The sequence below is a fragment of the Lolium perenne genome, chromosome 2 (genome assembly GCF_019359855.2).
Source record: "Lolium perenne isolate Kyuss_39 chromosome 2, Kyuss_2.0, whole genome shotgun sequence".
Lineage (NCBI taxonomy): Eukaryota > Viridiplantae > Streptophyta > Magnoliopsida > Poales > Poaceae > Lolium > Lolium perenne.
In genome coordinates this window covers 302859462-302875438 of record NC_067245.2, presented here as the reverse complement: position 1 = coordinate 302875438, position 15977 = coordinate 302859462, and the positions used below count along the sequence as shown (strand labels likewise).

The 15977-nt window shown below is 45.8% G+C and overlaps 1 protein-coding gene across 2 annotated transcripts; it reads left to right on the top strand.

Annotated features, from left to right (window-relative positions):
* The first annotated feature begins 109 nt into the window (after window positions 1-109).
* Window positions 110-5400, top strand: LOC127337032 (uncharacterized). 2 transcript variants are annotated; one of them, XM_051363891.1, is made up of 11 exons: window positions 110-279; window positions 1076-1187; window positions 1454-2117; window positions 2228-2280; window positions 2562-2639; window positions 2733-3031; window positions 3405-3867; window positions 3963-4265; window positions 4400-4591; window positions 4672-4763; window positions 4852-5400. In XM_051363891.1, exons 1-11 carry the CDS (start codon window positions 182-184, stop codon window positions 5054-5056), a joined length of 2559 nt encoding a protein of 852 aa, XP_051219851.1. In that variant the 5' UTR covers window positions 110-181; the 3' UTR covers window positions 5057-5400. The 2 variants fall into 2 exon arrangements, with proteins under 2 accessions (XP_051219851.1, XP_051219850.1); XM_051363890.1 differs by having other exon boundaries at window positions 3402-3867.
* Window positions 5401-15977: the final 10577 nt, after the last annotated feature.

The following is a 15977-nucleotide window of genomic DNA, read 5'->3' as shown; positions in this document are numbered from 1 at the left end:
TGTTTACTATTTGAGAAAATTATTATTCTTAGTGTAATTTGATTCTCGCTAAACACGACCGTTTTCTTAGGTCTTTTCTTAGTGATGAAGGTGCCAGTGCCACCTACAGCATCACGCGAGCCACCCCACATATCGCTTCATTGCCTTCCCTCGCACGCCACCGCGGCGGCGAGGGATCACGATGGCCGCCGCCGGCGGGAGCGGCGGCGGCGGCGGAGGCAGCCGCCGCCACTGGCTAGCGGACGATCCTGGCTTCCGCTCCGTCGTACTCCGGAAGCTGTAAGTGGCACCTACCACTCCTCCCTCCCCCTCCCATTGCCCTCGTACCGCGACGCGACCCCCCTCCGCCGTTCCGCTCGCGATCGATCGATTGCCCCGGAGCTCGATTCTCTGGAGGATTTTTACGTTTCCGTACGGACCGAGACTCTTCCCCACTGTTGGGTTGGGTCGAATGGAACTTAGCGGATTTGTTCAGGGCTTAGGGTTTCCGCTCGGTCGACGGGGGTTCAAGCTAGGCCTCTCGGGCTACTGGTTTTAATCGACTATCTGTTACCATTTCTTGCTGCGATTTAAGGCTGGCAGGCAGCAGGCTGCATTTTGTGTGCCCTTGCTTAGTTCGATCGACCATCAGTCCATGTCCCTACCTGCTTGCTACGTTTGTTTTGATTTGTGACCGCCACTGAATATCAATGGGGTCCGGTGATCACGGAATTTCTCCTGTGGCTAAAAGGGTTTGCAAGTAGTGTGCTGGGGCTCAGCTTGGTTATTGTCTCGGGGCAGGATGCCATTTCTTAATACTTTGGTAAATTGGTTTAGTTGGTTAGCCAGCTGTCTAGTGAAATGTTTATTTTAGCTTAATTTGAAGATGTCTCTCAGTTATTGACACACCTTTTTACAGGCTACCTGGTGCCATGAATCCATGATCACATTTCTAGTGTATATTTTGTGTGCATCGTCATGAATGATTTTATTGGTTTTAATAGTTAATTTGATTGTGGGGGCTGGATTGTAAATACATAAGTTGAGCTCAGAGTGTTGTATGATCTTAACCCCATTTCTGTCTAATTTTATTCAGAACTACCAGATTGAACCCATATCTCGAGCCTAGGTATGCTCCTGGTTCCCAAGAGGCCCAACGTTTTGTTTCCAAATTTGAGGAGGAAGCATTCAGTGGGGCCAACAGTAAGGTGTGTTTACCCAGTCTTGGTTTGTTGCACCAGTTATTTAGCCTTTTTCTGTTATGTTTCAGATCAGGGGGAAAATATGGCATTATTAGGTTATGCATACAATGATATCTTTCTGCTATAGTTAATTGGTTAACTCGAGAAAGTAAATGTTAGGCACTTGCAGTTATGCATTACATGTTTTTTTTTTTTTTTTTTTAACTTGGCTCACATTTGAATATGGTTCGTTCTTGTCTCTCATGGTTTATTTTAATTTTGAACTTGTCCAGGAAGACTACATGAGAAATATATCAAACAAGTTGCTCTTATTTGAGAAAAGAAGAAGTGAACAGATGCAACGACGAAGGCAGTCACGTAGCCAGTTGCAACAGACTAATGCACCTCAGGCTTTACAAGGAGGCAATTCTTCTGTAATGCCAGAGGCGGTGATGATGGCTTGTCCAAGGCCAACTTCTCAGCCTATGACACCTATAACTCCAGGGCTAGTGGAAAACCAGATGCAATTAGGAGCCAGTCAGTGTCAGAGCCAATACCCATCCAGGCAACTGCAGGCTACAAACTTTGTAGGTTGCAGCCCAACAAGTGTGTCAAAGCCAGCTATTCAACCAAATTCTCAGCAGAATCGCCTACTTGGCAAGAATGATAGTGCCATTGGTAGGCAGCAGCTGACAAGGATGAATCAGCAAACTTTGGGAGCCAACCAACAAGAGATGGACTTGCAAAGGTACCATATCCTTGGAGCACAACAGGCTGATGCCTCTAAGATGCAGGTCGGTCAGCTTGGAGGAAAGAATAATCAGCAGGATTCTAGGCTGACAGATCTACTACATTCACAGTTCAAGGCATCTGAACCTGAGCATATGGCTCGAACTCTACAACAGATTAGCGCTGCTCAACAGAGCACTTTTGTCTGTCAGAATTCTCAGATTCCAGGTATTGACTGCTGATTTATCCATAAAAAAATGGATAATGCAATATTAATTTATTCGATGTTTTCCTTTGCCTTGTTTATCTTTCACAAGTTACAGTTTTTGCTATTTCAGCTACTGTTGGAAGTGCTAGAGAATGTGACGTAATAGAGAAAATGTATTGCCAGGTGAGAATCCAATATTTTTATATGTGAATTAACTGTTCATATTTCTGTAGTTATTGTTATGTCCCTAGTATGCGTTAGTTATGCAAAATTTGCTGCATAAACCCAATTTAGTCCTTTAAGGCTCTAATACAATATAACGGGCCTGGTTTCATTGACCTTGTATTTCAACATACAAGCATTACTAGCCGAATGAAAGAATCACATTATTGAGTTGTCGATGTTTTTTTTTTTGTTAAATTTGAACCTCAGCCTAATCGTATTACTGCAATATTCCATTTCAGATCAAGTCTTGGAAGGATGCGTATTATTTACAGCTTGTTGAATTGGAGGAAAAGTTTCGTGTTCCAGTACTAACAGAGGTCATCTGTCCTTTTCCTAGAGATGAATCTTCATCCATTGATAATTTGCAGTGAATCTCTGTTACTTACAACTTTTGTTCCATCTCCATACAGGAACAATTGTTGTCACTACCTGGATCGAAAGCTAATTCATACAGAAAAAAAGTTGATCTCAAGAAGCAAATCAGAAAGATACTAAATTTTTTGCAGTTGAGGAAAAGTGATGTGCACGAGGGTTTAAGGTTGGAGTTCAGCAAGTACGAAAAATATATACATAATTTGGTGGATTTTATCAAGAAGACTAAAGCTCACGATGGAAAGATGAATATAGGATATCAGTTGCAGAATTTTGGTCAGCAGTCTGCAGCCATTAATCTTACTGAAAACGTATCCCTAATCGCTGGTGATAAAAGGTTGGTAAAAGCGATAGCTTGGACAAATCTGTAGATATTAAGATCAATTCTTTCGTTTGATGCAATTCTATGTATTTACTTCAAATACCAAAATATAATGCTAAGAAATATTGGACAGCGTAGACTGTCACCCTAGCTTCGGAATCAACAGAACATGCCATCCTTAATAACATGAAGTAGTAGTAATGAGGTGTTGGATTTCTTCCTAAAGTATTTTTCATTTTTGTTTAACATTTTGTAGTAACCAACATCGGTAAGACGATAACAATTCTGTTCACTCTTAACCCCATTTTTCAGAAATTATCATGGCATATGTATGTAATCTGCAATGCTCTTTTTAATTAAAATGTTTAACCTTTTGCCATTGCAGTAGACAACAAAAGCAACCTGGAGATGCAAGCATTTTGCAGTCAAGGCAAACAACTACAGCTCGAACATCACCAGATCATCAACATAACAATCACAGCCACTTGTTAGGAATAACAAGTCCTTCCTCGATCAGTTCACCAGGATCATTGCAATCTTGGTCTACCAGTATGCTTGAGTACTTGACCCCCTCACCAGTTGCCAAGCCAGGGGTAGCACCAGACTCACCCTGTGCTCCGGTGATGTCCAGATTCTCAAAGGACGTTGGCAGCATATCTGACTTTCTGTTGCATGATAATGCAGCAGCACCACCACCAAAAACAAATAGTTCTAACCATGTCACTCCTACTAAACCAATGTCAGCTTCATCACTTCAGACAGAGATAGCAGCTGGTCAAGTAGAGGATCAGGTGCGATGTAGGGACAGAACATCGGTGACTAAGAAGCCCATCGATCGTCTCATTGATGCGGTATGTCTACCAGATTTCTCAGCTCAGTCACAGTTCATGAATTGTTGCAATCCCTTATACTGACAGTTCCGTGCTTATTTTATATGTAACATCAGATGAGGTCTTCATCACCAGCAGCGCTACGCAGCTCAGCTAATTCAATCTGGTCTGTTCTTAGCATCGGTGACATTGTTCCACCTGGGAAAATTGGCACAATTTTGGATTGCAAATCCTCTCAACGACAGCAGTTTGGTGGATCTAATACTGTGAACAAAATGAAGCGTGTATTCAATAATACATCATCATGCTCTGGATCGCTACTAGCAGGAAGTTTTGATAACAGTTGCATGTCATTTGAGTGCGATGCCTCTGGCTCTGGTTCGAGCAGCAAAAGAAGCATCAAGAGGCAGAAAACAAAGGTAACATGATTGATCATTAGGTTCTTAAGTTGGCAACCCAGTGCAATTTGTTCTCTTATCTATCGGAGCACAACTGATTTTCTGCTTGTCATCACTTCTTAACAGCCTAACATACTTTGAATATCTCTTGGCAGAATGCTAATGATGCTCTCTTGGAAGAGATTAAATCTATTAACAGCACACTTATCGACACAGTGATCAGCATGTCTGGTGACTGTGAAACAGATGGGTTTGCCTCCTGCGGTGGCGGGACAACGTTGAAACTGTCTTACAACGCTGTGTCCATTTCACGTGCCGTAATATCACTCTTTGCAACATCTGAAATGGTACTTTGGCTTTCACTTCCTGCACTTTACACCACATGCCGTGCACACCACAGTGTACTGACTGACTCTAACTGATGCAGTCGCTTGTCTGCCCCGCAAAGCTTTTTATCCCCCCAGATTATCCAAGTAGCTCTCCGGTACTTATTAATGACGGAGGAGATGAGGTGCTAAGGTCAGTGGCTGGTTTATGCTTGTTTACTAATTGATGAGCAGGATGTCCAAATCTGGCCCGGCTTCATAATAGCTTCGGCTACCTGCAGGAAGAATTCCAGTGCCATCTCGGTCTCACTGGACGTGGCGTTCCGGCATGTCCTCGCTGACCTCCCGGAACCCCGATCAATCAAGGAGATAGCCAGGGCGTGGGATGCTTGTGTGCGGAAGGCTGTAACGGAGTTTGCGCAGCGGCAAGGCGGAGGGACGGTCAGCATGATGCTTGGCCGTTGGGATAGATGCGCTGCCGCATGAGAACATATATAGGATGCCCTGTGTGTCTGGTTTGCTGTAGAACGGAACATAACTGATAAGAAGGTGAGTCCATACTCCTATCCCTAGACAGATGCATATGTAGAATCTTTGGTAATCGCACCGGAACTGTATAGACTTGGGTTTTCAACATATAGAGATTGACATACCATAGGATGATAGGAGTTGATGTTGACTCCAATAGATGTAACATGTTTGAAAGCAGTAGATGTGAAGTGCTGATCACCAATGGACGGCAGGAAAAAAATGCAGTTGTAAACTCTGAACGAGGAACAAGAAAGACGTATAGTTTTACTTGTGTCTGAATAATATTTCTATTCTAAATCTGAAGAGGTTTCATGCCTTCGAAAGTTGCTTTTTTTTTCAGTCTTATTCTGACTAGACAAAAAAGACAGACAATCCATGCATGATAACAAGAGTTGAATGGACAAGGATCACGAGAGCATCAGCTTTACTAGCACCTTGTTTTGTTGAGAAATTTCACATTCTGATAAGTTAGATCGTTCATACCTGTGTCTTTTATGTGTACATCTAATGTTTTTCTTCTTTGGAAAGTACTGCAAGATATAACCATCTGATGCAAACAACGCTAATGTCGGATCAGTAATCACCTTTGTTCGTGGACAATAGAAAAGAAACTGGCCTGATGTTGCCATGGGAACTCTCATTTCATAGTCCACAAAATCTTAGAGAAACCATAGTTATGTGCCTATGTATCATGTCCAAGTCACATGTCATTATTATTTGAGTATAACAACCTTCGTACAATGTACAACGAAACAAAATTGATTGTACTTTATGCTTCACATGTGGAACATGGTGAGGAGGTATACCCATCGATGTAATGGAAGCTTCATTCGAATAGATTCCAAAAAAAAAATGTTGTTTTTGTCAAGCTTCATGCAGTCCACGTATCCAAAATTCTGAACTGGTAGAAAAGGCTGGGCAATCCATATATATAGTTTTGAATACGATATTTGACGAAGCTTGTATTCAAGACACGTTTGGCTGAATCTATGAATGTTTTGCATTTTATACGATGATATATTTTCAAATCTTAAGGGCGTGAAAAATAACCTTTTTGGTCGCTGTAGTATTGTTTGCTGGTGGTAAGGTCTTGATGGGGTAAGAGCATCCCCACTCGTTGGCGCTCTCCACGCCTAAATCCGGCGAAATTTTCGTCCGGATTGGAGGAAGATTTGGCGTGGGGGGCAGTATATTTCCAGTCGTGTGCTCCCCAAGCGGCGTTTTTCGGGGAAAAATAGGACGGCTCGGGGAATCCGGACGAAAGAGGAGACACGTGGGCGTGGGCGGTTGGTTTAGCTTCATCCGGAGTCCCCGAGCGCTTCCCGGGGGGCCGGGGATGGCATGGGGAGTCCGGACGAAAATAGGCTCAAATCCGGATCAAAACGAGAAACCGGGGGCCTGACTGGGCCGTTTTTCGCCGTCCGGATGAAAAAAAGTGGCCGTGGGGGCTCTGTGGGGAGACGAGTGGAGATGCTCTAATAGCCTTTAGCATTCATCAACACAAACAAGATTGGTGATAAATAAGTATTTTACCAATTATGGTTCACAAAAAGATTGTTGGTAAATAATAAATTTACAGCGCATAACACCTGATACTACCACCAGTAAACAATAGTGCAGAAACCCAGCGAGGTGCTCGTCGTCTGCGATCCCTCAACGCCGCGTACATGAGCACCATGGAGCTCGTCAAACAGGAACTTTCAGTCTCCATGGGGAGGCTCACGCCGTGTTGGACGGTTGGACGCTGTGCAAGAGCCTGCGAGGTTGCAGGCAGACCAAGCTGTTCCTGCCGCTCATCAATGCGCGGAGGCAGCCCAAATCTCGAGTCTGCAGCGGCGGCGGCATCCTCGATTCGTAGATCGACTCGCTCCTTGATGTCTTGATCTACGCGGTGATAAGCACGGCGACGTCGACCGTCTGGCTCTCTGAGACGACGAGCTGGTGAGCCTCGTCTCGGAGTTACTCGGCGCAGGTCGTGGGCTGCTTGGAGTGGACGCTCGCCTACCTGGTGGTCGTGGACGTCCAGGACAAGCTGCGATGGTGGCTGGTGAGACGGAGACCAACGGCGGCATGCCGTACCTGAACGCAGTGGTGCTCGAGTCGAGAGCCGCCGCATGCACCCATCGGTGCCGTTCATCTTACGCGGCGTCCATGGCCAGGGAGCCGCCACAGTTGGCGCGACCCATGCCGTCCGACGGTTTGAGGGTGCAGTTCGTTGCATGGCGTCTCTAGAAATTTAGGATCCCGATGCCAGATGCAAAATGAGGTCCAAGTTTTTTTTTTAAAATCACAACTATTTTTCTTGAATAGGGAAGGGGCATCGAAGGATCCCGAACATTACTGCATTAATTCTGAATGGTTACATAAGCTTTTATACAGGACCCTAAGAAATTAAAAATTACAACATTGCCATGATATTTTGCGCAAAGAATCCTAAACATCACGTTGGAAAAGCAATCTGATCCTTGTATTCCGCCCCCACAACGCCGGCCACTCTTGCTACCACCGAGGACAAATCCACTTGGGGCGGTAAGGGCATCTCCAGCGGCGCGACGCATTTCGGACGTCCGAAATGTCCGTTTGCGTCGTGCGGCGGACGCGAGACAGACCGTTTTTGTCCGCGCGTCCGTTTGCACCCTGGGGTGGCTCCAGCGGCGCGACGCATTTCCGCGTTTGCATCAAATATGAAGTTTTGAAACAACAAATAGGATTTCAACGAAGTCATAGTTATTACATTTAAATTTTAAAAAGTCTACATGAAAATAAGATACTAGTCCTCTAGGCATGATCTTCATGGCCAGCCATGGTCCATTGATGCTCAATCAGATCCGTCTGCAGCTGTTTGGAGACGGTATCGTTTGTGACTTCTACATTCATATGTAGATAGTCCTCCCAAGTAGAAGCTCCAGGAATTGGCGCAACCAACTCACCTTGGAATTCCCACTGGTTCTCATTGCGGCCATCAGGACGCTCGTTCTCAACGATCATGTTGTGCATGATCACGCAGCATGTCATCACCTCATGCATGGTCTTCAGCGACCATGTTCTTACCGGGTGACGGACAATTGCCCACCGAGCTTGGAGCACACCAAATCCACGCTCCACATCTTTCCTGCAAGCCTCTTGCATCTTGGCAAACCTCCTCGTCTTCTCGGAGTTTGGATTACGGACAGTCTTCACCAATGTGGCCCAGTCAGGGTAGATGCCATCAGCAAGATAATATGGCTTGTCATATGCATTTCCATTGATCTCATAGCTCACCCGGGGAGCTTTGCCTTGCATGAGCCTTTCGAAAACCGGTGATCGGTGCAACACATTGATATCATTGTTGGAACCGGCCATGCCAAAGAATGAATGCCAAATCCATAAATCTTGAGATATGACAGCTTCAAGAATGACAGTCCGTCCCTCCTCATGCCCGATGTACTGACCCTGCCATCCAAATGGACAGTTTTTCCACTCCCAGTGCATGCAATCTATGCTGCCAATCATTCCTGGGAAGCCTCTAGACTCGTTGATAGATAGGAGGCGCCTTGTATCCTCAACAGTTGGCTCCCTACAGTAATACTCTCCGAACACGGCAATCATGGCTCGGCAAAACCTGTACATGGACTCAAGGCAGGTGCTCTCACCCATTCGAAGATACTCATCGAATATATCAGCAGCCATTCCATATGAGAGCATGCGAATAGCCGCAGAGCATTTTTGGTAGGAGGTGAAGCCTAGCGCACCTGTTGCATCGGGCCTGCATTGGAAGTAGGGGTCGTAGTTCCTGACGCCCCGTAAAATGACCAAGAACAGGTCCCTTGACATCCTGTATCGGCGCCGGAACAATTTTTCCGGAAAGATCGGATTGGTGAGGTGGAAGTAGTCCTTGTGGAGGCGGGCCTGTCCTGCCACTCTGTTGCGCGGCAGGTTTTTCGAGCGCCCCTTCATAGAGCCCCGGTGCTGCGGCCCCGGGTTTGAGGTGAACTCGTGGATCATGGAGGCCGCAGTAGTTGCCAATGTGTGCGCCGACTGATCGTACTCGTCGTCCGAAGAGGAGTCAACGATCTCCGCGCGGAACTTCTCCACCATATGCCACGCGTCCATCTGCGTCGATACGAACTGTTGATCAATGGCCGCGCACAAATCGCGCCGAAAAAACGAGAAGGAAGGGCGGCGCGGAAGGGCGGCGCAACCGGCAACGTTTCGCCCGAAAACAGCCGGCAGGTTCGCGCCGGAGCCAACCCCGAGTACGATCCTGCTCTCCCGCGCGGCGACAACGGTGCCGGCGGCGAGTACTGCGGCGCTGCGGCGGACGGCGGGGATTGGGGCGGGGCGTCGCGATGAGGGGCACCAACGAGGGTGAAAAAAGAAATCAGGTCGAAGCGGTCGATTTTGCTCTCGCTGACTTGCGGGACCGGGTAAGAAATGGAGGACGCTCGGCGCGTCTGCCAAGCGTCCGCGGAGACGCAAACCTGGCGCATATTTGGGCCAGGTTTGCGTCTCCGCGGACGGGCCGGTCACTTTGCGTCGCCCCGCTGGAGCAGGGCCCAGACGCATTTCCGGTCACGGCGGACGAAAACGGTCGCTCAGGGACCATTTGCGTCGCGCCGCTAGAGATGCCCTAAGAGCGATGAACGTCGTCGATGCTCCATGGCTCCATGGAAAGGCTTCCACATCGGAGGTTGCATTGATGCCAACAAAGGCATCTGGAGAGACCACCTGCATGACCACAGATCATGGCGACAACAAGCCATCATGTGTTCTTCTCCAACTTCCAGCATCAATATTCCCCAATCTCGTCCACAACCGCATGCCACCACTCTCTTCAACACCTTCTCGCCGCCACGGCTGGCCAGAAGGAGTAGGAACACACCAAAACTGCAGCAGCAGCAGAGGAAGTCCAAACCGAGCTTAATTATTTTGGGCGCTATCGCAAGAACCCGACCCAAAAGCAGCCGAACACCAAGGATGACCGTCAGGGGAAGAAGAAGATGAGCTCCCAGACGCCGCTCGGAGACGCCCAGATGCATCACCGTGGCATTGCGTCATACGCCATGAAGGCAACACCTGCAAAAACAGTAGATCTAAACCTGCAACTATAGGTGGCATATAGAGGGGGAGAGAGAAGCTATACCTCTCTTCCCCTCCACTCAAGCGACAGCGGGCGGGGCTAAGGAGAGCAGGAGATGAGAGATAGGGAAGGAGAGAGAAAAGAAAGAAAGGACCTCTCTCTATAGGATCTGCAACTCAACTTCACTCATAAATAGGATGGCAATGGAGCGGGTTTGGATGGATATACCAAAACCAGATCCATGCCCATATCCATTAGTTTCATTGTGCCCCGCCCACGAAAGTATCCGTGGGCATGGATGTCGCCCCAAATCCAAACCCGCTGGATATCCCTACATCCATGGATATCCATGTGTTTACACACTGTACACATCAACATGGCAACATTTGAGCCAACGCGAGCATTTCGACAATATTTCAGCAATATGAACAATAATTATGAGGGAAATGCATAGAAATATCAAAGAAACAATAAGGATTAGGGTAACCGGGGTTAGAAAATATGGTCCTTTGGTGATTTGGGCCTTAAGAGAGGCCCAACTAGGCCTAGGTAAAATTATATGTCCCACTAACATGTGGGTCCCACATGTCAGGTGGATGTCTATTGGATATCCATAGGGCAAAATCTCTACCCGTGCCCGCTCCATGAATTATTGGATATCCACCCCGTGAAATCCTTGGGCACAATTAACCCTCCATATCCATGCCCGACGGGTCGAATATTCGTGGATATCCAGATCCGTGGATAAAATTGCCATCCTTGAGTCATAACTGTTTCAAGGAGCTATATTTTTGCACCCTGCAGGGCAGCCCGTGTTGCACTGGGCTTAGGCCCAAACCTGCATTTAACCTCCTTTATTTTTTTTGGTAAACTCGTGTAAATAGTAGTTCAATGTCTACACACGGGCCAACTCCGTGCGTGGCCCATTTCTAGATCTGCGCAGTGTTAAACTGTCAATTTATATAATCTTGAAAAATGTATCCAATACATATGCTAAAGACTAAATGTAGCAACAAATTTATAAACTAACCTCATGTTCTACCGTAAGGCATCAGTGCATCACCCCTCTCGTATTTCTTGAATAAAATCTTTTGTCATAGTCCCCTAAAAAAAAACTTCTGTCATAGGCTCATAATTGATCTTCTCTATCACCAGGTTATCACCAATATTAGCATCGGAAGAATTTCTTTTAAGGACTAACTTAAGTTTCCCTTCAGAACGGATCTACTATCAACACAGGAATGACACTCGTGTTTCCAGAAGAAATGATTTGTCTTGTTCCCTAAACTAGAAAAGAATAATATAAATGAATTTAAAACACTTCATGAATGAAATTGTAGAAATGTCAATATTATAACTTATTGGAACCGCCAATGTGAGACCTCTTTTTACCAACGGCCAAGGCTACAGCGCTGATTTTAGAGCATGTAAACGGAAAAAAGAGGAATGGGTATGAGGCAGCAAGGAAAACAAACACTTTTTTTTTTGCGAAACTCCAATTTATATTAATCACCCATCAACGTTACAATCCTCAATACAAAGTCTAGGTATATCACGTGGACCCGAACGAATCCAAACATTAGAAGTTGAATCCGTCCGCCTCAAATTTGCCAGAGCGTCACTCACCAAGTTTTGCTGACGGCTAATAATCTCTACCTTCGACTCAGCACCCACACTCAACAATCGTGTAATCTCCATGACCAGGAAAACATTCTCCGATCTGTCCTTCGCCCCACTCTGAATTAGAGAGGCGACTTCGACACTGATTTCAACAACAAACAGCAGCGTGCTCCATTGGATAGCTAAGGCAACACCCTCCATACATGCAGAAAGTTCAGCCTCGAGGGGAGACGAACACTTGTAGCTAAGCCTAACGTGAAAACAGTCAAAGTCACGGATCAGGATAGGACCAGGACACATATAGTACCAGTATAGATGTCAGTGTAAAAGTGTGTTATCAGAGAGATCAAACCATGATCAGACTTCAAGGTTGGATTGCTAGTTTGAATCTTGATTACGAAAAACCTCGTTCAAATTGATCAAATCTAGACGTGCCGCAGTTAGGGCGGCACTTGACGGACATGCGCTGGCGGCTAGCAGTGGGTGCCATCCGGAATCTAGTGTCCGAGGCGGGCAGGCTCTACGCATGCAAGAGTAATCAGATTTGATCACCACAAGTATCTTGCAAAGCTTAGTATGCAGACGCTGATAAATATGTACATACATATAGGGGGTATTTGTTTGGGCTTTTTCTAGCTTTTCAGTGAAAAAAGCCAACAAATCGAAACAAACGGATGGCTTCACATCATATCATATCTCTATGAACATTTTCAAGAAGTAAAAGAGACTGATCTGATGAATTTTAATATTGACGAGATCACCACAGACGCCTCGCTATTAACGGAAAAATTGAGTTTTATTCCGACCATATGAACAGGGAATCGGGATCTAAGTCATGCTAGTCGTTCGGGTTGATACGCCACCATGGATCGGAAACCATTTTTAATAACTTTCTCGAATCAAGAACTGATGTGTGCGTGGCTATTCAGAACCAGACCAAATCTATACCTAATAATAAAGGAGCTAAGGTTTCTGCCAAAATTTTCGTCCAACTTTTCATTGGACCGTTCTACCCTCCCACCGATTTACATATAACGCACCGGTGCCACCGTACCGGTTCAGATTGGTCGCTGAAGCAGAATCCGGTTGTCCGTCCTTTGTCTCCTCGTGGGCCTGGCCAAATCGCACCTCCCGATGGCTGCCTCCTCATATATCCAGGGAACGAGCATTCCTCTCCTCCAATCTCTAAATTAGGTTGCAATCGCATCGAAAATCCTAGCAGAACACGTTGATGATTCCGACGCGATCTTTGTCCTCCCCTGCTTCCCCGCCATGGGAGCTTCCACGGCCGGTTCTCCCCGTCCCCGAGCCCTGCCGCCAAGATCCGCTTGTTGGTGCAGAAGCACCGGCGAGGGTACTCAAGCCGGCGCCAACGTCCGTGGACTCCACGGACTGGTCTTGTCGCCGCTGAATCGGCGAGATCGGCTCCAGGCTTCAGGATGTGGTCGTGGTTCGTGGTGCATCGAGCGCCGTGGAGCTCCTACTTGTCGATTTGAATGGGAGGAGGACTAGATGCGCCGGCCCGCCGGCTGCAGTGGTCCTTGCCTGCTGGCGCAAAACCGGCGGTCTTGGCTGTTGGTCCGGCGCCAAAACGGAAGGGGAGGAAGAGCGCTGGTGGCGTGGAGCACCGCTGATCTGGTGAGATCCGTCCGGCCAGGCAAAAAAATACACATAGATCGGTTTCAAGCCTCCGCCGCCGCCGCGCTGTGTTCTTGGCAACGATGGATCGATGGTGCCATGGAGGATAACGCTCCTCCTCCAATCCTCATCGCGTACCGTGGAGAGAGGGGACAGGGTGGAGCCGTGGAGGGAAGCCAGCGATGAGAGCACACGACGGTTGGTACGCCGCCTCCGCTGCCGCCAGATCGATCTGGTGGCCACCTGCTTAAACGATTCAGCAGAACGGACATGGGGCTGTTTTCGCACAGGCTCGACTAAGGATGGCGAGAGGCCGTCTTCGTCGCACCCACCGACCATCGCTGGAGTGGTCAACACTGCCTGAAAGCTCGCTGTGATCCACCCTCCCGACCTGGAGCGGAGGCAGACAACTTTTCCTAATACTACCACCGCGAGCAGCTTATCTCATCCGTGGTCGGTCGTGATGGAGCTGCTCCGCACTGCAGAGCTGATGCTATTCTCCCCGCTGTGTTGGCCCGGCTGCTCGCAATGCAGCTCTCCAGCAGATTCCATGCCAAGGTAAAAACTAATTTCCCAAATAGGAATAATTCCCTCCACTTTTTTTTTTACATATCCAATGATATTCATAGGATGGATAATTGCGCAGATGTCACTGCTCTCCAACTCCAATTCCAGTTGTGTAAATGGTCAACTGATGAGTTATATAAGATCTAAATTCGCTACATTAGCTTAATTAACTTGGCTAGGACATATGTACTGAATAAACCATGATATGCATGCAGGGTCCCCTTTTGAGTACCTTTATTTATAGAAGATCTGAGTTAATATCAACGTTTAAGGGATATTTTTCGTTTGAACGTACACAAAACAATCTGAAGATTAGGTTCTTGATGGATTTCACACGCTTATCATGATATATAATTTACGAGTGATTGGGTGTTTGAATTGCATCTTGTAATAACTTATTAGCATGTTAACCGAGGTTTGTGATGATTTTGATTATCTCGTAGCAACGCATGTTTTTCCGTCATAATCGTGCTCCACCCTAGAAGGTAGCATGTCAACGATGTTTTCTTCGGTGGGTGAGATGGTTAAAGTTTATGTTCCATGCAAGTCGTTGATTGATTAAGATATTTGTGAAGCGGTATACAAAGTTTATAGATGTGAAAAGGCTGATGATGAAACCAAAAAGCATTCATCTTAGGTTAGGAAGAATTCGCCTCAGGTTCGTATCCGGGCTTCACATTTATTTTGTTGCCTATGTTCTGCAGAATAGTTGACATCAATTTCTCAAGAGTTTTTTTTTTAATTTGACAGTTCTGAATTTCCGCTAAAATGAAATCCGTACTAAATTTTGCCTAAGCCATTAATATCTGCTACTGTGGTTGCAATTTAATTTCTCCTCCTGGTAGTTAATTTCAGAGAAAGGAGAGTCTCACTGGAGAAATATGATATTTTTGTTAATTAGAGATTTACTTTATGCAACCTTTCACTCCGCGGCCTTAATACCTACTAAAGTGATTTTCTCCGCTTCTGAATTGCAGGACAAAGTCACGTACTCGGCCACAGAAGGCAACAAGTTTGCAAACAACAAACAACTGAAAGAAGTGTCCTCAAATTACGTATATAACAAGCCTGGACATCCAAGGAGACGATTCTACTGACTAAGATAAGACCAAAATTTTATGTGCACATACCAATCATATAAGGTAGGAGCCGGAAAACATATACATGTTAGTAGTCGTTAAGCCTTTGGAGGCAATTGGTGTCTCAAGCCGATGCCACTCTGGTAATCTGGCAAAAACTCACAAGCTCAAAGACAGCTAGATGTCACTTTCGTGCAACATTTTATTTCTGTAGCTTCTATAAGTATATCAAACTGAAGCAGTTAAATTCAAATTCAATAAATAAGCTCGAAGATGGCCTGCCAATCTGCTCAAAATTTTCAATATAGAAATAACAATCAGCTCCCTCAGTGCTATCATATACATACTAATCTATGGTGAATTTTTTCAGTTTACCTTCCTGACTTTTTATTTCTTTGGCTCAACTTTAATAAACTAATTCTGTATTCATGTATATTGGTCTAAATTTATATTCTAACATTGCTACACAAGGATCGCTTTCTCTGTATCCTTTCTCCCTTTTTAGGGAACACTTTCATTTTTTCCATACATCGGATCCATTGGTCTAGGATCCATTAATTGGTCTACCAGAAGCAAATCACCGGAATTGTTCTTGGTTTTGCAGTTGCTGCCTTTTGCAAAACTTTAAGTGACGAAAAGGGTTTTACTAGATTTTCTTTTCAAAATAAGTCGATTAATCCCTAGAAACATCTGAAATTGAGGTGAAATGCGAGGTAATAATTCTACCAGTTTGTGCATGTCATGTTTTGATGTTATTTTGTGAGTGCTATCGACGAGGTGATCGTTATCTGCATGCATTGGTGGATTTTGAAACTCCCCATTGGGGGAAGTTGGGGTCAAGCAACGGTAGTATGGAGCGAATTAAAGATGAATGTAGTTTTCAAATGTTAAAATCACAAATTCAATGAAAGAT